General features: G+C 41.1%; 1 protein-coding gene across 1 annotated transcript; it reads left to right on the forward strand.

Annotated features, from left to right (window-relative positions):
• Positions 1-162: 162 nt before the first annotated feature.
• pgm2l1 (phosphoglucomutase 2-like 1) lies at positions 163-22700 on the forward strand. Its single transcript, XM_071359363.1, has 14 exons — positions 163-781; positions 1723-1890; positions 6636-6742; positions 8490-8574; positions 8931-9014; positions 9498-9691; positions 10089-10278; positions 10517-10614; positions 10855-11035; positions 11694-11787; positions 12218-12347; positions 19732-19921; positions 20033-20166; positions 20450-22700. The coding sequence occupies exons 1-14, from the start codon at positions 689-691 to the stop codon at positions 20550-20552; spliced, it is 1851 nt and encodes a 616-aa protein (XP_071215464.1). The 5' UTR covers positions 163-688; the 3' UTR covers positions 20553-22700.
• The last annotated feature ends 1926 nt before the right edge of the window (positions 22701-24626 follow it).

A 24626-nucleotide genomic window follows, 5' to 3' on the forward strand; every position in this document is an offset into this window, starting at 1 on the left:
ACCCCGCCTATTTAAAAAAAAAAAAATATCTTCTTTAAATTATTTAAAAAATATATCCATAACCACCCTGCTAACCTTATGCCAAACCCTAACCATAAATTAAGACCAAAAATATATATATTTTTTAAATGCATTTTTACGACATATCCAATTTTGACTTTGTGGCTGTGGTAACTAGTCCCAACCTCAGTCTACTAACTAGTTTAACATAATAAAGCCAACTTGAGTGCCAAGATAGGACAAGCCTGGTAAGGGTGGGTCAGTATGTTGCTACGCTTGATAACTAGTTATAACTAGCTAGCGTGCTGTTTTCAAGGGTGATCACGCCATCCAGATGTCCACTGCAGATGATAACATGGTACTACTACTAGTAGCTAGCTGGCTCGGACGCTCAACAACACCACTCTGCGCGTCAAGCTAACGTTAGCTAGCTAGCGTCCTAACGGTTTGTTAGACAATACATTTATTTTCTTATCTTCTGTTAGCTAGCTATATCTGTTTGCTGAGTTTCGGTAGCCAAAGCAAACACTCACACACAGACAACGTCAAGACCGATACGATAGCGAGGGACGTTATGTCCTGCCTGGCCTATTGCTAGCTTGTGAGTTTGCTAGTTTTGTAAACTAACGTTGGTTAACGTTAGCTACGTAGTTAGCTAGCTTGATGTTTTGCTGCACAATATCATACTATGGAGAACAACGGAGACCTGGACCTAAATTACCATGCAACTGGGGACGTGCGACTTGATAAGGCTATTTACCAATGGATAACGTGGGATAAGGTCAGTGACTCAACTGTCAGTGTCATCATCATAGTTAACGAACACTTTTTATTGACGATGTAATTTACTGATTTGGCTTGTCACTTGCCTGGTATGTCAGGTGCAAATGCCTTGTCCTTCAGATCGGTGGTCTTCTGAAATGTGTGTGTGTGTGTGTCTTTTAATAGTGGCAGGTAGCCTAGCGGCTAAGAGCGTTGGGCCAGTATCTGTTTGGTTGCTGGTTCAAATCCCCATGCCGACTAGGTGAAAAATCTGTCTGTGCCTTTGAGCAAGGCACCTAACCCTTAGTCGCTCTGCAGAAATTACTAAAATGTAAAACATGTTATGGAGGGCAAGACCTATCCTGGTGCCAGATATATTTGTGCTAACATTCCACTCCTTGTCATTATGCCAAACAGTTTGGCATATGACAAGGTGTGGAATATTAGCACAAACAAGTCTAGTTTCCAGGCAACAATTTTACCAATTTTTCTTATTCCTAATCGCAAAGTACAGAGCCCGGCTCATGCAGCCTCTACTCCACCCCCAACACTTGCACTGGAGCCCTAGTTTAGAAAGGCCGTAAAAGCAATGGATATGGCTGACCCCCACTCTCTAAATGTCAGACTTCATAACCTTACTTGGACTGTCAGATCCATTAAGGAGCTGTAAAGGCCCAGATCTATGTCTGTCTAGATTTAAGACGATATTCTGAGGATATTTAAATTCTGATTGAACAGACAAGATTAGGCTACTTTTAGCAACAGCAAGATTATCATTTTGTTCAGTTCCAGTGTAGCTCAACCATAATGTTGAAGCAGTTGGTATTGTGTATATTTGACTCAATCTGCAAGCAAGTCAGTTTTAAATTAAGTGGTGTGCAACTGTGTTGAGTAATGATGTCAGTAAGAGAGTGCTGAATGTGAAGCTAATATATTTTTTGGATGTTCTTTCCCATTCAGAATCCACAGACCAGAGCTCAGATAGAGGCCCTTTTGCTGGATGGGCAAGTGGAGGAGCTGAGGCGTAGGCTCTGCTCCAGGATGGCGTTTGGGACGGCAGGGCTGAGGGCAGCCATGGGTGCAGGCTTTGCCCTCATTAATGATCTGACCATCATCCAGTCCACACAGGTTAATAATAGTTTCCTTCTATGAGCAAACTATTCTGGCACAGGTTATGTTAAAGGTATAGACTCACTCAGCTATATGACATCATCGTGTACAGCGGAACAACTTCCTGTTTACAGATCTCAACAACAGCAAAATTGGCTCAGTTCTTCGGTGGCAGTAACTCATCAACCTTGAGTTTATACCTTGTCAGACTATACATACACTCCAGCACAATACTATGCACCTTTTCAATTTGTTTATTAACTGCCAATAACCTCATTGAAGTAGAAGACTACCAAGTAGAAATGTACTTTTAAAATGGAGATAGCCCACAATGGCGCTTTGTATCATTGAGGAGATTCAATTAATCTTGGGTAGGTGTGTTTTGCACTGGGTGAAAGTTGATTGTATTCCTTTTTGAACCGGGCTGCCTACTGGGCATGAGCAGGGTGCCCCGGTCAAAGTCCACGGCGAAGTTGGCTCAAAACGAAAGTGACGTAATTAAGCACGCGGAGTAATAACTACCATTGTGTTTTTCACATGCAAAAGTGATTGCTTTTGATGAAAACGCTTTATCTGCCTTCCCAATGAAAACTAGTTTGAAATTTAAATATATATTTTATGGAAAAGATATGTTGTATGTTTCTGGACGATGCACCATGCTGCCTTGTTGACAACATGACCGAGCGGCGCAGATTATTGTTTGATTTGAGAAGGGCGCTCCTCCCTCACCGCTTTTGCCCGTTCACGTCACGGGCCATGGACCGGTATCAGCATAATCCAATCCGGCCCTTGCAAAAATAGGTGTTCTCTCTTTTCCATCTTTATGGAAATAGCCTATAGTGGCAGCCTTGACAGACTTGAAGGTTGTTGTTGCAGTTGTCTGTAAGCAGGTAGGCACCCCGCTGTGTATGATGTCATATTGATGATTTTACCTTTTAATTAAGTACAATGCTGTCCAGTGAGTCGGCATAATATATCAATCACAGATGATTGTAAAACCACTATATCAATGTTTTAAAATAAAAGTTAGGCATATCAGTGGTTTCTATATATTGGTATCAGCAATTTTAAGGTCAACCATTAATGAGATCAATGACTTTAGCATTGCAATATGGTGGTGGAGTCTCTACCTCCCAGTAGTTTTTAGATGTATAGTTAAGGTTTATTTTGAATTGTACACATTTGGGGCAAAAAGCTGAATTGTAACATGCATAGGCCTATGTAATTAAATAAAATAAAATAAAATATGGATGTAGTATACAATATTACATTTAAGCAGTGTCAAAGGCATTGGGCTGTTGTAGTATATACACTGAGTATACAAACATTAAAAACACCTGCTCTTTCTATGACAGACTGACCAGGTGAAAGCTATGATCCTTTATTGATGTCACTTGTTAAATCTACTTCAGTCAGTGTAGATAAGGGGAGGAGACGGGTTAAAGAAGGATTTTTAAGCCTTAAGGCATGGAGTTTGTATGTATGTTTGCCATTCAGAGGGTGAATAGGCAATTATAAATTGAGGCTGTTCTCAGGGCGAAAACAATATTAATGTTTGGTATAATCAGTGTATATATACAGTATATACATTGAGTGTAAACCCCATTAAGGACACCTTCCTAATATTCAGTTGCACCCCCTTTTGCACTCAGAACAGCCTCAATACATTGAGGCATGGACTATACAAGGTGTCGAAAGCGTTCCACAGGGATGCTGGCCCATGTTGCTTCCCACAGTTGTCAAGTTGGCTGGATTTCCTTTGGGTGTTGGATCATTATTGATACACATGGGAAACTGTTGAGTGTGAAAAACACAGCAGCGTTGCTGTTTTGGACACAAACAGGTGCACCTGGCACCTACTATCATACCCCGTTCAAAGGCACTTAAATATTTTGTCTTGCCCATTCACCCTCTGAGAATGGCACACCCTACACAATCCATGTCTCAAGGCTTAAAAATCATTCTTTAACCTGTCTCCTCCCCTACATCTACACTGATTTTGAAGTGAATTTAACAGGTGAAATCAATAATGGATCATAGCTTTCACCTGGTCAGTTTGTCATGGAAAGAGCAGGTGTTCTTGATGTTTTTTTACACTCTTTGTGTACAGTTGAAGTCGGAAGTTTACATACACCTAAGCCAAATACATTTAAACTCAGTTTTTCACAATCCCTGACATTTAATCCTAGTAAACATTCCCTGTCTTGGGTCAGTTAGGGTCACCACTTTTTATTTTTTAAGAATGTGAAATGTCAGAATAATAGTAGAGAAAATGATTTATTTCAGATTTTATTTCTTTCATCACATTCTCAGTGGGTCAGAAGTTTACATACACTCAATTAGTATTTGGTAGCATTGCCTTTTAAATTGTTTAACTTGGGTCAAACGTTTCGGGTAGCCTTCCACAAGCTTCCCACAATAAATTGGGTGAATTCTGGCCCATTCCTCCTGACAGAGCTGGTGTAACTGAGTCAGGTTTGTAGGCCACCTTGCTCACACATGCTTTTTCAGTTCTGCCCACACATTTTCTATAGGATTGAGGTCAGGGCTTTGTGATGGCCACTCCAATACCTTGACTTTGTTGTCCTTAAGCCATTTTCCCACAACTTTGGAAGTATGCTTGGGGTCATTGTCCATTTGGAAGATCCATTTGTGACCAAGCTTTAACTTCCTGACTGATGTCTTGAGATGATGCTTCAATATATCCACATAATTTTCCTGCCTCATGATGCCATCTATTTTGTGAAGTGCACCAGTCCCTCCAGCAGCAAAGCACCCCCACAACATGATGCTGCCACCCCGTGCTTCACGGTTGGGATGGTGTTCTTCGGCTTGCAAGCATCCCCCTTTTTCCTCCAAACATAACGATGGGCGTTATGGCCAAACAGTTCTATTTTTGTTTCATCAGACCAGAGGACATTTCTCCAAAAAGTATGATCTTTGTCCCCATGTGCAGTTGCAAACCGTAGTCTGTCTTTTTTATGGCTGTTTTGAGCAGTGGCTTCTTCCTTGCAGAGCGGCCTTTCAGGTTCTGTTGATATAGGACTCGTTTTACTGTGGATATTGATACTTTTGTACCTGTTTCCTCCAGCATTTTCACAGGGTCCTTTGCTGTTCTGGGATTGATTTGCACTTTTCGCGCCAAAGTGCGTTCATCTCTAGGAGACAGAACGCGTCTTCTTCCTGAGCGGTATGACGGCTGCGTGGTCCCATGGTGTTTATACTTGCATACTATTGTTTGTACAGATGAACGTGGTACCTTCAGGCATTTGGAAATTGCTCCCAAGGCTGAACCAGACTTTTGGAGGTCTACAATTTGTAGAGTGGTTGTGGAGTGGTTGAAAAACAAGTTTTAATGACTCCAACCTAAGTGTATGTAAACTTCTGACTTCAACAGTATGTACAGTGTTTCCCCTAGGACTTTTTTCAGCAGCAGTAGTGTTGGAAGGTATAACGAAACGTTGATACTTTTTCAATACTAGAACATGAAAACGGTTCAGTCCTAGAATTTTTGTTACTTTCAGTAGTTCTGTTAAATCTGTCTCACTGATCAGCGCAGCCAAAGTCTTCTATAGCGTTACTCATTGCTAGCCTGAACTGGGAGTCTGGGCTGCATAATTTTAGCTTCCCACTCATGCTGCACAGAAGTTAACACACTTGAATAATGCGACACGGCATGTAGAAATGTTAAAACTGTTAATTACCGTTCGCGAAACAATGTCCATACAGGCTAGAACACTTTACAATGCAAGAAGATACCAGTAGCTTCCAGCTTTGTAGGTTAACTTTCCTTGTTTGCTTACAGATGAAGCTAACATCAATTCAAAACCCTAGTACTTTGTTTGTGATTATGTGCCATAATGCAAAATATGCGTTCCAAGCTGTTTGCCACTAAAAACATTTCATTCACTTATTCAGTCTCCATCAGCCAAAGATTATCTATTTGCCTGAGCAAACTGACTGACTGACTGTGTGTGTGTGTTTTGTGAATAGGGCTCCCGACTGGTTGCACCCATCTTGCCTCATGAATGATGTCATTACTTGTTAAAGAGACAGCACGTACTTTTATGCAAATCTTGTTGATCAGTACAGCAAAATTAGGCCCAAATGGAAGGGAAATAGATTGTTTGTTATCTGTAGCCCCATGAAATCATCCAGAACAAGCTCAATAACTCAGTGCATGCATACAATCCTATTGAATACGCATTCACCAGTATTGTTAATAGGTCTAGGCTAAATCTTGATTTACCCAGTTTATCAATAGAGATTTACCATTCAAATAAATTATTGGTAAAAAGTCATATTGATTGTATCATTGTATAATTGATTCATTAATGCATAAATGGCTGTCTCTGAAAAATGTCCGTAAAATTTTTGGAATAAAATTATATTGAACTCAAAAGATGCCCAACGATTGACCAGAGCAGTAGCGAAGTATCTGTCTGGATCAAGTGCCATTCTGTGACTTTGGCTAATATACATTTCTTTTTTTTTTGCTGGGATATCATTTTGATATTGAGTATATTATCGAGTATAGTGATACCAAACCTGGTATCGGTATTGAAGTCAACATTCTTGTATCGTAACAAACTGACTGTGTCTCATGGGGCACAGCACACAGTCTAACAACCCACATACCTACCAGAGTTTCCCTTACCTCCTTTTCAAAGTGAAAACATGAAGGTTAATAGAAAATAAGAATTTTAAAGAGCTATAGACATGGCCTCATCATTCCAATCTTTTCCCACTCCTCCTCACTGCAGGGTATGTACAAATACCTGGCCAGGTCTTTCCCCGACTTCAGTAGCCGTGGCATAGTGGTTGGATACGACACGCGAGCGCAGGAGGCCAGTGGTTGCAACAGTGAACGGTACTATACTATACCTCCTCCTTTCTCCTCTGCAGATCATACCACCACTTGCAAACATGTATAACTGGCTACATATTAGATAGTCTGATTTAATGTAAATGGATAAAAAAACTGGCTGTAAATATCAGTGGGCCTTTTAGTTATCTAATAAATAACTCCTAATGTAATGATGATTGTGGCTTTTGGTTGCTCTGTCGACAGTGCAGTGTGTTAAGTGTGATGAAGTGTATTAAGAGGTCACATTCCTGACTGAAGTTGTGATGGCAAAATAGTTGTGAATACAGATGGGCTGAGTGAGAACATTTATTGCATTATTGGCCTACTGTTAACTGCACAAATTTCTAGAGCCAAAATAATAACAGTAAATAGATGTTGTGTGTGTAGGCTATTTCCCAGTTGAGACTCGGGGAACCACAAACTAGAGTTTTAGAATATTAGAGAGTTTGGAGCGGCAGGTAGCCTAGAGGTTAGAGAGGTGGTAACTATATAATAGGTTAACATGTTTCAATGCCCATAGCATTATGAAGGAAATGGAACAATAGTACAGCTGCTTTACTAAAATATGACTACTCTAGAATGAGTGACCTAAAGCAACTTTAACTCTTTGGCTTTGTTCACACACATTATATCAGTGACCACAACACTAGTACAGTACTCAACCCCAAAAAACAATAAAGACGTGTTGCTTACTTCTATGACTATAAAAAAATTTATCTTGGGATTGAAAATTTGTCAATTCTCCATGGAAAAAATATTATTGCCATCCAACTACTACGATTGAAGCTAGATCTACTCAGGGTTTTCTTAAGATAGCCAGCTTCAGTTAGCTTCACATTCCAGATCAGGCTTCATCCGTACTATGACGGTGGATATGGCCACGTCCACCTGCCGCTAACTCTAGCAGGTTTGTAACTGTGCATGCATGTCGCACGTGGCTAGTGAAACACCAAACTTTTCATTTGGACAATGCTGAAACATCAATCCATGGGCGAGTCAGTACCACATTTTAATTTGTGCCGAAAGCAAAGTTATCTTTCAAATTCAGCAGGTTATGGTGTGAAATAGGCATGTTGAAGTGCCATATTTATTTTATTACTTATCATAATGCCATCTTTGGTGTGCTTATCAATGCACAAGCACCTTTTCCCCACTACCGTATTATGGATACAGTCATTTTATTAAGTCATACAAGTTTTACTGTGCGTGAAGTTTCAAATGCATTCTGTCATTACTAAACGTGTAATGTGATGGGTATTTTAACACGACTATTTTTGAACACACAAAAAAACATTTGATTTAACAAACTATTTAATCAGTCATCTTCCTCAATTGAATGGGGGATGATGACGCAATATTTGGGAGAGGGAGGGAATCTGATTTCATTGGTCCTCAAACTCGCGGCTCAGACACTTCATTCGGGATGAATGGAGTTAGTCCTGAGTTAGTCTGCCCGGGGAGCAGGTTAGTTCTGAAGGATTAATTGTCACCGAAATTGACCTGTCTAAAAGGTGAGCAATTTTTGTGGTACGGGTTATCCCGAGTTGAACTCAGAGTTGTCCAAAGTTACCTCGCTAACTCCTCAAACTACACACAATACACAGTATAGGGCTCTGGTGTGGATGTGTGTCTGTTTCTTGGGGGGGGTTAAAGCAACAAAAAAAATGAATTTCTGTGATCTGAAAATGATAATGGACTATTTAGTATTATTCTTCTAAAGAAATAGTATGATCTTTTTTTTATTCCACAGACTTGCCCGGTTGACTGCAGCTGTGATGCTTTGTAAAGATATTCCTGTGTTTCTTTTCTCCACATATGTCCCAACTCCCTTTGTGGTAAGATCAAATATATTGATTTTAACTATTTCATTCAAATTAAAGCCTGGTCACTTTATCCCTCCTTGGACATAAATCACTTGTTTCTTGGTTGCTTACCAATTTGTTTCCTATATACTGGTGATGTCATATACGAAGGGCCAGGTGATTTACCTGGCCATGTGACCAGACCAGGAAGAAGTCTATGCCTTAGTTATAATGGTTTTTAATGGCCAGATTGTGTCTTCAGGAAAAACCTCTGGACGTACTTATATGGCTATACAGCTGGTAAAGTCAAAGTCTCAGCGCTTTCAGATTAGGCTAAGAATTACATTAATTTAGTTCCCAAGGCCTTACTGTTTCGTGATCTCTCCTAGCCATATGCTGTAAAGAGGCTGGGCGCTGCAGCTGGTGTAATGGTCACTGCCTCTCACAACCCAAAAGAGGACAATGGATACAAGGTATTAGACTTCTGCTTTTCATCTTACCAGGGTCACTTGAGTCAAGGCATGAAGCGTACAGCATCTGGAATCCTTGTTGAACTAAAAGCTTTTAACACTGCATCTTGTCGGGGACTGTATGCTATTTATCATACAAGAAAAAGAAAATATGCCTTTTTATTCCTGCTGTTGTATTACTAGCTAATGATATCCTAAGGCAGGGTGAACAAACTCTGTCTTTGTGGCCCCACCTGGGTGCACGTTTAGTTTTTTTCCATTGCACTACGCAGTTGACTCAAATAATTAAAGCTTGATGATGAGTTGATTATTTGGATCAGCTGTGTAGTGGTAGGGCAAAAAACTAAACGTGTACCCAGGGGGGTCCCCAGGACCGAGTTTGGGAAACCCTGTCCTAAGGGGAGGTTGAATTAGGTATGCCATACAATGTTAAGATATTAAGCTGTGCATTAGCATTTGGTACAGTGTCTTGCTTTTCTTTTGAAGGTTTACTGGCACAATGGAGCCCAGATCTCATCTCCTAACGACAAGGAGATCCTGAAGTGCATTGAAGAGAGCTCCGAGCCATGGAGCGAGTCCTGGAACGAGAGTTTGGCAGACAACAGTCCACTGAGGAGCGATCCGCTGAGGGAGATATCCCAAAAGTATATGGAGGACCTCAGCTCTGTTTGTTTCCACAGGTACCAATTCACAGTGCTAGGAGTCTGTACTTTAGAAAGTGATCACAAGTAGTTAATGCTGATTTATTCACAGTGGCGTGTGCTGCCTTTTAACAATTGGATATTCATTCAGAAAATTATGATTTATGATGTAATTGGGAGTCGTCAAACACATTTATTATGACGCAGGGAGCCGGCAAACACCCTCACTCTGGCTGTGAACGTGTTGTAGTTATCACAGATGTTTCTTTTAATTACCCCCGATCACCTTTTCTTATTCAATTTGTTGAATTGTTTGAATTCTGAGTCAGAAAAATTTAATTTTCTCAGTGTCCACAATTCATTTTGCAGCAAACACAATTCATATTTGTTGAATAGAAAACACACTTATACATGTTTTTACTTGCTTGTTTCTCAGAGAACTCAACACCAAGTCCCCGTTGAAGTTTGTGCACTCGTCCTTTCATGGAGTAGGGCATAACTACGTCCAGCAGGCTTTCCGGGCGTTTGGGTTCCCCCCTCCTATCCCTGTGCCAGAACAGAAAGATCCTGATCCAAACTTCTCCACTGTCAGCTGTCCAAATCCAGAGGAAGGAGAGTCTGTTTTGGTGAGGAAATATTCAATTCACCTAACTTTTCAGTGCTATCTGTGTTACAGAGTTGCTACACTAGATGCACAATTCTCACTGTGTGTGAATTGTAGTCAATGCAGCCTGCGGCAGCCTCGTTCGTGTCTCTGTAGCATAAAATTACTATTTTTTTTCCACAAATTGGTGTGCATCTCACTCCCATACAGTGTCTGTGCGTCCTCCATGATTTTTTGTTGTTGATATTTTGGTGTTGTAGGAGCTCTCCCTTCGCCTTGCTGAGAGAGAGAATGCCACGATTGTCATGGCAACTGATCCAGATGCAGATCGGTTGGCTGTTGCAGAGCAATCTGAGAGGTAAAATACCTGATACAAATGTAGCCTACTCTCTTAAAATATAATTATAATACTGATTACTGGACCACAAGCTATTACTGATATGCACAGATCTAATGTAGTTTTGTTCAAAGGCCAAGAGCTTTTACTGACCATGTGATCTACTAGCGAAAACTCTGGGCCCTGGTTGTTAGCTACAACATGTTTTTCCTGCTGAGATGACAACTCTTGACCTTAGCTTTGTTGTCATGTTCTGTCTAGGTGCGGATGGAAAGTTTTCACAGGTAATGAGCTTGCAGCTCTGCTGGGCTGGTGGATGCTGTTCAATTGGAAGGAGACTCACTCAGACCCGGCTGATAGGGAGAGGATGTACATGCTGGCCACCACCGTCTCCTCCAAGATCCTCAAGGCCTTTGCACGGATAGAGGGCTTCCATTTTGAAGTACGTAAGTTTTCCTCCTCCAGGTGAATGAAGCATGGTTGGAGGTCGAGCAATATACACCCTTAGCTTTCAGACTTAATCTGGTTGCGTTGCCTGCAGTCACGATAGTAGCATGAGAGCCCTCTGCCAGGTGCTCAAGAACCTCACCTCTGAAACCAAACAGTAGCAGAGGGATAACTGTACTCAAAATCTGTCTCCAGCAAGTGGTGTTTTTGTGTTATTTTTTTCCCTCACCAAGCGAGGAGTTTTTGTATGGAGGTCAGTGTAATGGCTTACTTGCTATGTGAGGCTTATTTAATCGAATAGAAGTTTTGTAATTCTTACGTTGTTACGAGTGTACTGATATAATTAAGGACATGTGACATCCCGTCAACTTTGATTAAAAAAACACCTTCTATCGGAGTTGTGCCTGTTGTTCACACACGTACCTGCTCTCTTGTTGGCCTGAATGGTCTCACCTGATCTTGCCTCCCGACTGCTGAATGCATTTTTGAAGAAATGTATTTTCATTCAGTGTCTGGTCTATATAATGTAGAATCTGTGACAGAAGCAAACAGTTGGAAATGGGGTGGGACCTACCTGAATTTGTTCAATAAACACTTGTTTACATGTTTCTACATTGTGCCCTAAGAATGCACCCCTGTTCACTCTGTTTCAGGAAACATTGCCTGGTTTCAAATGGATCGGAAAGAAAATACACGAGTTGGCAAAAACGGGGAATGAAGTGATCTTCGCCTTTGAGGAGTCTATAGGTTAACAAATCTCTTTCAGTTCTTACAACATTTGCTTTGTCGTTTATGGTGAAAGCAGTTTGAAACTTTGAATATAAAGTCATGGTGGTGGTATCCACTATTGCAAACAATTAAGGATCAATCCTGAACATAATATAAGGCTTTATCAAATGATTTTGAGTTGTAGCAAATAGGTTGATCAAGTCAAGGTATCTTTATATTATAGAAAATTATAATATTATTTATATTATATTATAGAAAACAGTTCAATTTAATTGAGAATATGATGTGAAAATGTTTCAATTTGCAGTTGTACCAAATGGGTTGATCAGTACACCGTTTACCCGAGGTACAGACAGGCTGCTAAGGAGGGAGAGTTGCAGTGACCGTTGGACTAGTATTTGATAAATATGCCCTGAAATGTCTTTTTGTTTTGTCTGGTGTGTTTCAGGATTCCTGTGCGGCAGCATGGTCCCAGATAAGGATGGAGTGAGTGCAGCTGTGGTTGTGGCTGAGATGGCCTCTTATCTTTACAACAAGAACCTGACCCTTCATCAGCAGCTGGAAAACATCTTTGAAATGTAGGTGTCATTCCAGTTTCCTCCTATGTTCTGGTTTACTGAGTTTATTTGGTGTCACTTTACATTAAGTGGCCTGAAATCGCTGTGTCTACATGGTAGTTAGCTCACTGGAATAACTAGGTAGTAGGTACACATTGTTATAACTGATACTATAACCGACTACCTGACTATGTAACTTAGTGTTACATGGTATACCAAAACTTTGGGTACTTTTTTGATACAAGAACATGAAAAATGGTTCGGTAGTAGAATTTTTGTTACTTTCAGTACTTCTATCATATGTGTCTCACAATGTATACTGACTGAGCGGATCATGTCTGTCTAGTAATTTGTCCAAATTTTCGCAATGGGGCAGTAGTAGGATAAGATACTTGATCTTGCACATGCAATGCTGAGTAAGCTGACCCAGCGCAAGCCACTTTTGAGAAGCTAGGAGCGCAAGATAAGATGGAGATATATATAACAAACACAGTGGCAAGAATTACCTGGATTTCTGCATAAATTAGTCACAAAATTTGATCTGATCTTCATCTTAGTCACAACAGACAAACAGTGTGCTTCAACTAATAACACGCAAATTATTGTATTTTTCTTGTCTATATTGAATACATCATTTAAACATTCACAGTTTAGGTTGGGGAAAGTATGTGAACCCCTAGGCTAATGACTTTTCCAAAAGCTAATTGGAGTCAGGAGTCCGCTAACCTGGAGTACAATCAATGAGATGAGATTGGAGATGTTGGTTAGAGCTGCCCTGCCCTGTAAAAAACACTCACAAAATTTGAGTTTGCTATTCACAAGAAGCATTGCCTGATGTGACCCATGCCTCAAACAAAAGAGATCTCAGAAGACCTACGATTACGAATTGTTGACTTGCATAAAGCTGGAAAAGGTTACAAAAGTATCTCTAAAAGCCTTGATGTTCATCAGTCCAAGGTAAGACAAGTTGTCTATAAATGGAGAAAGTTCAGCACTGTTGCTACTCTCCCTAGGAGGGGCCGTCCTGCAAAGATGACTACAAAATGCTCAATGAGGTTAAGAAGAATCCTAGAGTGTCAGCTAAAGACTTACAGAAATCTCTGGAACATGCTAACATCTCTGTTGACGAGTCTACGATATGTAAAACACTAAACATTGGGGGACACCATAGAAGAAGCCACTGCTGTCCAAAGAAAATATTGCTGCACGTCTGAAGTTCGCAAAAGATCACCTGGATGTCCCACAGCACTTCTGGCAAAATATTCTGTGGACAGAAGTTGAGTTGTTTGGAAGGAACACACAACACTATGTGTGGATAAAAAAAGGCACAGCACACCAACATCAAAACCTCATCCCAACTGTAAAGTATGGTGGAGGGAGCATCATGGTTTGGGGCTGCCTCAGGGCCTGGACAGCTTGCTATCATCAAAGGAAAAAATGAATTCCCAAGTTTATCAATACATTTTGCAGGAGAATGTTAGGCTATTTGTCTGCCAATTGAAGCTCAACATAAGGTGGGTGATGCAACAGGACAACGACCCAAAACACAGAAGTAAATCAAGAACAGAATGGCTTCAACAGAAGAAAATACGCCTTCTGGAGTGGCCCAGTCAGTCCTGACCTCAACCCGATTGAGATGCTGTGGCATGACCTCGAGAGCGGTTCACACCAGACATCCTAAGAATATTGCTGAACTGAAACAGTTTTTTGTAAAGATGAATGGTCCAAAATTCCTTCGGACCATTGTGCAGGTCTGATCCGCAACTACAGAAAAAGTTTGGTTGAGGTTATTGCTGCCAAGGGATGGTCAACCAGTTATTAAATCCAAGGGTTCACATACTTTTCCCACTGCACTGTGAATGTTTACACGGTGTGTTCAATAAAGACATAAACAGGTATAATTGTTTGTGTTATTAGTTTCAGCAGACTGTGTTTGTCTATTGTTGTGACTTGGATGAAGATAAGATCCAATTTATGCTGAAATCCAGGTAATTCCAAAGGGTTCACATACTTTTCTTGTGTGTGTGTATATATTAATATATATATATATATATATATATATATATATAATGTGTGTACAGTTGATGTCGGGAGTTTACATACACCTTAGCCAAATACATTTAAACTCCAGTTTTTCACAATTCCTGACATTTAATCCTATTAAAAATTCTCTGTCTTAGGTCAGCTAGGATCAGCACTTTATGTTAAGAATGTGAAATGTCAGAATAATAGTGTAGATTTCATTTCAGCTTTTATTTATTTCATGACATTCACAGTGGGTCAGAAGTTTACATACACTCAATTAGTATTTGGTAGCGTTGCCTTTAAATTGTTTAACTTGGATCAAACGTTTCGGGTAGCCTTCCACAAGCTTCCCACAATAAGTTGGGTGAATTTTGGCCCATTCCTCCTGACAGAGCTGGTGTAACTGAGCCAGGTTTGTAGGCCTCCTTTTTCAGTTCTGCCCACACATTTTCTATAGGATTGAGGTCAGGGCTTTGTGATGGCCACTCCAATACCTTGAGTTCGTTGTCCTTAAGCCATTTTGCCACAACTTTGGAAATGGACCCCATCTGCTTGGGGTCCATTTGGAAGACCCATCTGCGACCAAGCTTTAACTTCCTGACTGATGTATTGATGTTGCTTCAATATATCCACAGAATTTTCCTTTCTCATGATGTCATCTATTTTGTGAAGTGCACCAGTCCCTCCTGCAGCAAAGCACCCCCACAACATGATGCTGCCACCCCCGTGCTTCACGTTTGGGATGGTGTTCTTCGGCTTGCAAGCATCCCCCTTTTTCCTCCAAACATAACAATGGTCATTATGGCCAAACAGTTCTATTTTTGTTTCATCAGACCAGAGGACATTTCTCCAAAAAGTTTGATCTTTGTCCCCATGTGCAGTTGCAAACCGTAGTCTGTATTTTTTCTGGCGGTTTGGAGCAGTGGCTTCTTCCTTGCAGAGCGGCCTTTCAGGTTCTGTTGATATAGGACTCGTTTTACTGTGGATATAGATACTTTTGTACCTGTTTCCTCCAGCATCTTCACAAGGTCCTTTGCTGCTGTTCTGGGATTGATTTGCACTTTTCTCACCAAAGTGCGTTCATCTCTAGATACTGAACGGGTCTCCTTCCTGAGCGGTATGACGGCTGTGTGGTCCCATGGTGTTTATACTTGCGTACTATTGTTTGTACAGATGAACGTGGTACCTTCAGGCTTTTGGAAATTGCTCCCAAGGATGAACCAGACTTGTGGAGGTCTAAATGTATTTTTCTCTTGGCTGATTTCTTTTGATTTCCCCATGATGTCCAGCAAAGAGGCACTGAGTTTGAAGGTAGGCCTTGAAATATATCCACAGGTACACCTCCAATTGACTCAAATTATGTCAATTAGCCTATCAGAAGCTTCTAAAGCCATGACATCATTTTCTGGAATTTTCCAAGCTGTTTAAAGGCACAGTCAACTTAGTGTATGTAAACTTCTGACCCACCGGAATTGTGATACAGTGAATTGTAAGTGAAATAAACAATCTGTAAACAATTGTTGGGAAAATGACTTGTGTCATGCACAAAGCAGATGTCCTAACCAACTTGCCAAAATTATACTTTGTTAACAAGAAATTTGTGGAGTGGTTGAAAAACAAGTTTTAATGACTCCAACCTAAGTGTATGTAAACTTCGACTTCAACTGTATATATATATATGTGTGTGTGTGTGTGTGTGTATATATGTATATATATATATATATATATATATATACACACACATATATATACATACAGTGGGGAGAACAAGTATTTGATACACTGCCGATTTTGCAGGTTTTCCTACTTACAAAGCATGTAGTGGTCTGTAATTTTTATCATAGGTACACTTCAACTGTGAGAGACGGAATCTAAAAAGTCAAAAGTCCAGAAAATCACATTGTATGATTTTTATGTAATTAATTTGCATTTTATTGCATGACATAAGTATTTGATCACCTACCAACCAGTAAGAATTCCAGCTCTCACAGACCTGTTAGTTTTTCTTTAAGAAGCCCTCCTGTTCTCCACTCATTACCTGTATTAACTGCATCTGTTTGAACTCGTTACCTGTATAAAAGACACCTGTCCACACACTCAATCAAACAGACTCCAACCTCTCCACATGGCCAAGACCAGAGAGCTGTGTAAGGACATCAGGGGTAAAATTGTAGACCTGCACAAGGCTGGGATGGGCTACAGGACAATAGGCAAGCAGCTTGGTGAGAAGGCAACAACTGTTGGCGCAATTATTAGAAAATGGAAGAAGTTCAAGATGACGGTCAATCACCCTCGGTCTGGGGCTCCATGCAAGATCTCACCTCGTGGGGCATCAATGATCATGAGGAAGGTGAGGGATCAGCCCAGAACTACACGGCAGGACCTGGTCAATGACCTGAAGAGAGCTGGGACCACAGTCTGAAAGAAAACCATTAGTAACACACTACGCCGTCATGGATTAAAATCCTGCAGCGCACGCAAGGTCCCCCTGCTCAAGCCAGCGCATGTCCAGGCCCGTCTGAAGTTTGTCAATGACCATCTGGATGATCCAGAGGAGGAATGGGAGAAGGTCATGTGGTCTGATGAGACAAAAATAGAGCTTTTTGGTCTAAACTCCACTCGCCGTGTTTGGAAGAAGAAGAAGGATGAGTACAACCCCAAGAACACCATCCCAACCGTGAAGCATGGAGGTGGAAACATCATTCTTTGGGGATGCTTTTCTGCAAAGGGGACAGGACGACTGCACCGTATTGAGGGGAGGATGGATGGGGCCATGTATCGCGAGAACCTCCTTCCCTCAGTAAGAGCATTGAAGATGGATCGTGGCTGGGTCTTCCAGCATGACAACGACCCGAAACACACAGCCAGGGCAACTAAGGAGTGGCTCCGTAAGAAGCATCTCAAGGTCCTGGAGTGGCCTAGCCAGTCTCCAGACCTGAACCCAATAGAATATCTTTGGAGGGAGCTGAAAGTCCGTATTGCCCAGCGACAGCCCCGAAACCTGAAGGATCTGGAGAAGGTCTGTATGGAGGAGTGGGCCAAAATCCCTGCTGCAGTGTGTGCAAACCTGGTCAAGAACTACAGGAAACGTATGATCTCTATAATTGCAAACAAAGGTTTCTGTACCAAATATTAAGTTCTGCTTTTCTGATGTATCAAATACCTATGTCATGCAATAAAATGCAAATTAATTACTTAATCATACAATGTGATTTTCTGGATTTTTGTTTTAGATTCCGTCTCTCACAGTTGAAGTGTACCTATGATAAAAATGACAGACCTCTACATGCTTTGTAAGTAGGAACAAAATGGGTAACAAACAGTAAAATCAGGCACCAGGCACCCCATAGTAGAATAGTTTACCTATTTACCTAGTCGGCTTGTTGTGCGTTCTAATGCGAGAAATTCCTCTCGAGGCGCATTCAAATTGCGAGTGCAACAGGCAGAGAACCATGCATTCTAATAAGCAGTCAATGCACAACATTTCTCAATACAATCGCTGGAAAACACTTCCATCGCTACTTCATTTCTCAACTCCTAAAAATGTTCGCAAACTGCACTGTTTTGAAAGAGTAGATCAGCAGTTAGTGCTCTGCAATTCAAACTGACTGCATAGGGTAAGACCAGGGCTAAATGTAACAAAGGTTCAATTGTAACTGGTAGGCCTACATTATATTCACAATTTATGCAATTTTTTGGGAGACATTTTAAGTCCTCATTACATTGCTAACTAGTATCATCATGTTTAGAGTTTGGGATCTAGCTAATGATTACCCCAATGGGGTATGGATATGGGAAACCCCATGCTTCAGCCTATTTTTTATCAGTTGGGCTACAGATGATAATGCTTATTGCTAATAGCACACCTACCTGATTTTAATATGGATCATGTATAGGCTATAACCCAATATGTTATTGGGTTTATTTATGGGGAAATGAGGACTGACCTTCTCACAGTCGTTCTCCCTGCTTTCATTTTTTGCCGTGATATCGTTTTGCTGTCTAGTATCATAATACTTAATCTGGTAAAATTCTGGTATCGCGACAACATTAACTACCATAGAAATATATACACTATATATACAAAAGTATGTGGACAGCCCTTCAAATAAGTGGATTTGGCTATTTCAGCCACACTCGTTACTGACGGGTGTATAAAATCGAGCACACAGCCATGCAATCTCCATAGACAAACATTAGCTGTTGAATAGCCTTACTGAAGAGCTCAGTGACTTTCAACGTGGCACCGTCATAAGCTTGTCTACTTTCTGCCCTGCTAAAGCTGCCCCGGTCAACTGTAAGTGCTGTTATTGTAAAGTGGAAACACATAGGAGCAAGAACGGTTAAGCCGCGAAGTGGTAGGCCGCACAAGCTCACAGAACGGGACCACTGAGTGCTGAATAGCGCAGCACATAAAAATTGTCTGTCCTCTGTTGCAACACTCACTACCGAGTTCCAAACTGCTTCTGAAAGCAACATCAGACACAATAACTGTTTGCCGCGAGCATCATTAAATGCGTTTCCATGGCCGAGCAGCCGCACACAAGCCTAAGGTCACCATGCACAATGCGAAGCGTCGGCTGGAGTGGTGTAAAGCTTGCCGCCATTGGACTCCAGAGCAGTGGAAACTTGTTCTCTGGAGTGATGAATCACACTTCACCATCTGGCAGTACGACGGACGAATCTGTGTTTGGCGGATGCCAGGAGAATGCTGCCTGCCCAAATGCATAGTGCCTGTAAAGTTTGGTGGAGGAGGAATAATGATCTGGGGCTGTTTTTCATAGTTCGGGCTAGGGAAATCTTAACGCTTAAGCATACAATGACATTCCAGACGATTCTGTGCTTCCAACTTTGTGGCAACAGTTTGGGCAAGACCCTTTCCTGTTTCAGCATGACAATACCCCCGTGCACAAAGCGAGGTCCATACAGAAATTGTTTGTCGAGATTGCTGTGTAAGAACTTGACTGGCCTGCACAGAGCCCTGACCTCAACCCTATCAAAAACCTTTGGGATGATTTGGAAGCTGACTGCGAGCCAGGCCAAATCGCCCAACATCAGTGCCCGACCTCACTAATGATCTTGTGGCTGAATGGAAGCAAGTCCCCGTAGCAATATTCCAACATCTAGTGGAAAGCCTAGATGCAGCAAAGGGAGGACCAACTCCATATGAATACCCATGATTTTGGAATGAGATGTTCAAAGAGCAGGTGTCCACATACTTTTAGTGTAGTTTCTGATCAATTAAGGTTTGTGGTGTTTTTGCACCATAAAGTTGGGCCGTTTTTTATTTCAGCTTCACTTTATTGATCTACCATAAATATCCATTGTCTCTCTCTTCTCCAGTCAAATGCTAATATCCTTTACTGTTGTTGTCCTTCAGTTACGGTTATCACATTTCCACAACGTCATATGTCATCTGCCACGACCCCGCTACTGTCAAGAGAATATTCACACGTCTTCGGAACTTTGAGGGAGAGAACACTTACCCCAGATCCTCGGGTGGACACAGCATTGTGGACGTGAGAGATGTGACTACAGGATATGATAGTAGTCAACCTGACAAACTTTGCGTAAGTGTAATGTAGTGGTTTAATTTTGTATTTTATTTCATACATTAGTGTGCTTCAAATGGAATGGTTCATAATGAGAGGTATAGGTAAAAACTCCTCATCCTCTCTCAGGTGCTACCTGTGACAAAGAGCAGCCAAATGATCACCTTCACTCTGCAGAATGGGATCGTGGCCACACTAAGGACCAGTGGCACAGAGCCAAAGATTAAGTTCTACACGGAATTCTGTGCACCGCCCGGAAAAAGGTTTGTGTTGAGTGTAACGGCGCCCCCTTCTACTAGCAATGACACACTCTGGAGGACCAGCTGGAGGTAGCTACAGTGTTACGGAATAGTTCCAAAAGCACCAGTATAGTCTCAGTATTTTAGTGGCAGAGATGGTAGGAAAAAGTGTGTTGGACCTGGTTTAAGCTATAGTGTAAGACGAATGGCTGCACATTTGGGGTAATTAAGGTAAAGCCAAGTCATTGACGAGCTAGCATCGTAAAAATGTTTTGCATTTTAAAATTGTTTTTATTTTGGCTTTCAGTGACATCTCAAGTCTTGAGGAGGAGCTTAAGAAAGTAACAGATACTCTCGTCGAGGAGTTTCTGGAGCCTGATAAGAACAACTTGATTCGCCGATCAATCTAGTCGGGCTTTTCATCTTGGTCTACACAGATGCATCGGTCGTATTGTTGTACTATCCTGCTTGTGTTCTATTAATGTTTTTCCTAACTGTGAAACCAAAGTGTATTTCAGACTATTGCTTGTCTGGGTTTTTTCATTTGGTGTGCAAGGTGGGTTACGTGGATTAATATGCAGCAGTAGAATTTGTAAGCCAGAATCTGCATATCTGTTTTTGTCATATGAGGATTTTCCATTCATCTAAAATAAGTAGCCTAAGGTATACACCAGGACAGTCTGTGCCGTTCCATGAGACAAAATCATCGCAATGAGGTGAGATGACATGCAGCCCCCAGACAAGGTTTACTCATGAAAATGCCTCTTCTCCATTGTAGTGCACATACCCATGCCACTTGTACTTTTGTTCCTAGTAGGCTGTGCTAATAGGCACACCTAATAGATGTGTATGTGGTATATGAACAGTACCTCTCACTTGTCGCATGCTGCTTCTAATCTATGTACAGTTGATAAACTGTACCCAAAGGCTAAGTATTGTACATTGCACATGTACGTAAGGCAAATGGCACTCCTGCCTCCCCATCTGTTATGTTGCATCAGTGAGCGTTACAGCTTCAATCATTTCATAGTCTTAACACCTGTACTCTGTAAGTACCCATATCAAAATGGTAATCCAGAAAGGAAGAAATACACTACATGGCCAGAAGTATGTGGACACCCCTTAAAATTTGTGGATTCGGCTATTTCTGCCACACCCGTTGCTGACAGGTGTATAAAATCGAGCACACAGCCATGCAATCTCCATAGACAAATATTGGCAGTAGAATGGCCCATACTGAAGAGCGTCGGCTGGAGTGGTGTAAAGCTCGCCGCCAATGGACTTTGGAGCTGTGAAACGCGTTCTCTGGAGTGATGAATCACACTTCACCATCTGGCAGTCCGACGAACAAATCCTGGTTTGGCGGCTGCCAGGAGAAAGCTACCTGCCCAAGTTTGGTGGTGGAGGAATAATGGTTGGGGGGCTGTTTTTCATGGTTCGGGCTTGGCCCCTTAGTTCCAGTGCATTATTAGCCCTATGTTCACCTGAATGCCAAAGTCTGTTTCTATTTGTTGCTTTCTAGCTAAACAAGGCATCTGTTTTGCACATTTTGTCATTTCAATTTTTACATTTTTTTTTTTTCTCATTTAGGAGACTTTGTAGTCACAGCAATATGTTTTAACTACTGTGTTCTTTTTTTGAAAGGGGAATTCACATATAACAGATTTACATATTAGACCAACAATTGTAATTGTAATCCTTAAATTTAAGTGCTGTGGAATTCCAAAGTGTTACTGCAACTGTCATTTTGAAAATGACCATGTCTTAGTCATTTTTTTGTTTCAGGTAAAAAATGAAATGTTTTACTGTCTGTAAAATTTTGCAGATGAGTAGTTGACTTCCTTGAATTTCAAAATATTAGCTTGTATGTATTGTCAGCCTAAAAAGGATGAAAGTTGTATTACTTAAAGGAAAACTCCACCCCAAAACTATCTTGGTATTTGTTTAAATTTGTCCATTGTTGCATGTCATCAATTAAATTGGACTAATGAAACAAACACCAAAATAATTCAAATAAAATCAAATTTTATTTGTCACATGCACCGAATGCTTAAATGTTCCTTGAAGCAAATGTTTGTAAAACAATTGTTGTGCAATATTTATTTCATTTTTTCTTTTTATTATGTAACTGTTTGTTTACTCTCTTCTCCAGACACACCTAAACTTAAATTATTTAATTTGAGTACATTATATATATTTTTATGCAACACATTTAGCCAATGCCTGTAATATCAATAATTCAATACCATAACCTGTACGAATGAATATTGTACATATTTAAGATATCGGATGGCAATCCCAAAGTAAAGACATTCTATTGAATTGTCAGAATATGAATATAGAGCATATATTTTCAATTGTATCTAGGAGGATAAGAAAAATGGTTGACATTTTTGATGAGATGAAATGTTAGTTCAATGTTCAAGACTTCTGTTAAGTATTTGTTTCTTGTTTCTGAAATTATATCAGGATACCAATCCAAACGTGTACATCGACACATTTCCTTGTTACATGCGTATGCTTTTTATTGCACCAATAAACTCTGGTTTGCCTAAAAAGTAGTTGTGATCCATTTATTTTAAGGAACACTAAAGAACCTTCCTGCTAACACTAAAAAGGGGCATGACTTTCCCCAGTACTATAGCCTTAAGATGTATTGACATGCATTATGAATTGTATTTCTAAAGCTTTAATTTACAGAAAAAATGTATATAATCACTAATTGGAATTCGCTCTGGATAAGAAGAGCTTAATGACTAAAATGTAAATGTCTGTACAAAGGTAAAACACAACCCTATATTCAGGCTTATCAAAATGAAAAACTTCTGTGACCTTAGTTGTGATTGACCCTATTAAAAAGACGATCCCATTAGTTTTCTATAGGCAAGGCCTACTATATTGATTCCTCAACTTTCCTAATATTAAGCACATTGCTTATCTTTACAACAGGAGTATAGCCTATCTGGCTGGCATGACAATTAACCACGGGCAAAGCACCCTCCATTTGCTATTTAAGTGCATACATGACATATTTTTTCCCGCTGCCCCTGTTTCGAGACAGGTGCATGATAATGGTCCTAAATGAAAATAGATTTCATACATAAACTCAGGGAAAAAAAGAAACGTCCCTTTTTCAGGACCCTGTCTTTCAAAGATAATTTGTAAAAATCCAAATAACTTCACAGATCTTCATTGTAAAGGGTTTTAACACTGTTTCCCATGCGTGTTTAATGAACCATAAGGAATTAATGAACATGCACCTGTGGAATTGTTAAGACACTAACAGCTTACAGACAGTAGGCAATTAAGGTCATTAAGGTTATGAAAACTTAGGACACTAAAGAGGCCTTTCTACTGACTCTGGAAAAACACCATAAGAAAGATGCCCAGGGTCCCTGCTCATCTGCGTGAACGTGCCTTAGGCATGCTGCAAGGAGGAATGAGGACTGCAGATGTGGTGCCTAAGACAGCGCTACAGGGAGACAGGACAAACTACTGATTGTCCTTGCAGTGGCAGACCATGTGTAACAACACCTGCACAGGATCGGTACATCCGAACATCACACTTGCGGGACATGTACAGGATGGCAACAACAACTGCATGGCAAGCACAATCCCTCAGTGCTCAGACTGTCCTCAAGGCTGAGAGAGGCTGGACTGAGGGCTTGTAGGCCTGTTGTAAGGCAGGTCCTCACCAGACATCACCGGCAACAACGTCGCCTATGGGCACAAACCCACCGTCGCTGGACCAGACAGGACTGGTAAAAAGTGCTCTTCACTGACGAGTCACGGTTTTGTCTCACCAGGGGTGATGGTCGGATTCGCGTTTATCATCGAAGGAATGAACGTTACACCGAGGCCTGTACTCTGGAGCAGGATCGATTTGGAGGTGGAGGGTCTGTCATGTTCTTGGGCAGTGTGTCACAGCATCATCTGACTGAGCTTGTTGTCATTGCAGGCAATCTCAACACTGTACGTTACAGGGAAGACATCCTCCTCCTTCATGTGGTACCCTTCCTGCAGGCTCATCCTGACATGACCCTCCAGCATGACAATGCCACCAGCCATACTGCTCGTTCTGTGTGTGATTTTCTGCAAGACAGGAATGTTAGTGTTCTGCCATGGCCAGCGAAGAGCCCGGATCTCAATCCCACTGAGCACGTCTGGGACCTGTTGGATCGGAGGGTGAGGGCTAGGGCCATTCCCCCCAGAAATATCTGGGAACTTGCAGGTGCCTTGGTGGAAGAGTGGGGTAACATCTCACAGCAAGAACGGGCAAATCTGGTGCAGTCCATGAGGAGGAGATGCACTGCAGTACTTAATGCAGCTGGTGGCCACACCAGATATTGACTGTTACTTTTGATTTTGACCCCCCCTTTGTTCAGGGACACATTATTCAATTTCTGTTAGTCACATGTCTGTGGAACTTGTTTAGTTTATGTCTCAGTTCTTGAATCTTGTTATGTTCATACAAATAGTAAATA

This window comes from Salvelinus alpinus, chromosome 22, assembly GCF_045679555.1.
Source record: "Salvelinus alpinus chromosome 22, SLU_Salpinus.1, whole genome shotgun sequence".
NCBI classification, from domain to species: domain Eukaryota; kingdom Metazoa; phylum Chordata; class Actinopteri; order Salmoniformes; family Salmonidae; genus Salvelinus; species Salvelinus alpinus.

Excerpts from the sequence above, each read along its gene's own strand:
- pgm2l1 (XM_071359363.1), top strand. The coding sequence starts at position 689 with ATGGAGAACAACGGAGACCTGGACCTAAATTACCATGCAACTGGGGAC. Across the intron at positions 782-1,722 it reads AATGGATAACGTGGGATAAG|AATCCACAGACCAGAGCTCA; the intron begins GTCAGTGACTCA and ends TTTCCCATTCAG. Across the intron at positions 19,922-20,032 it reads GTCAACCTGACAAACTTTGC|GTGCTACCTGTGACAAAGAG; the intron begins GTAAGTGTAATG and ends ATCCTCTCTCAG.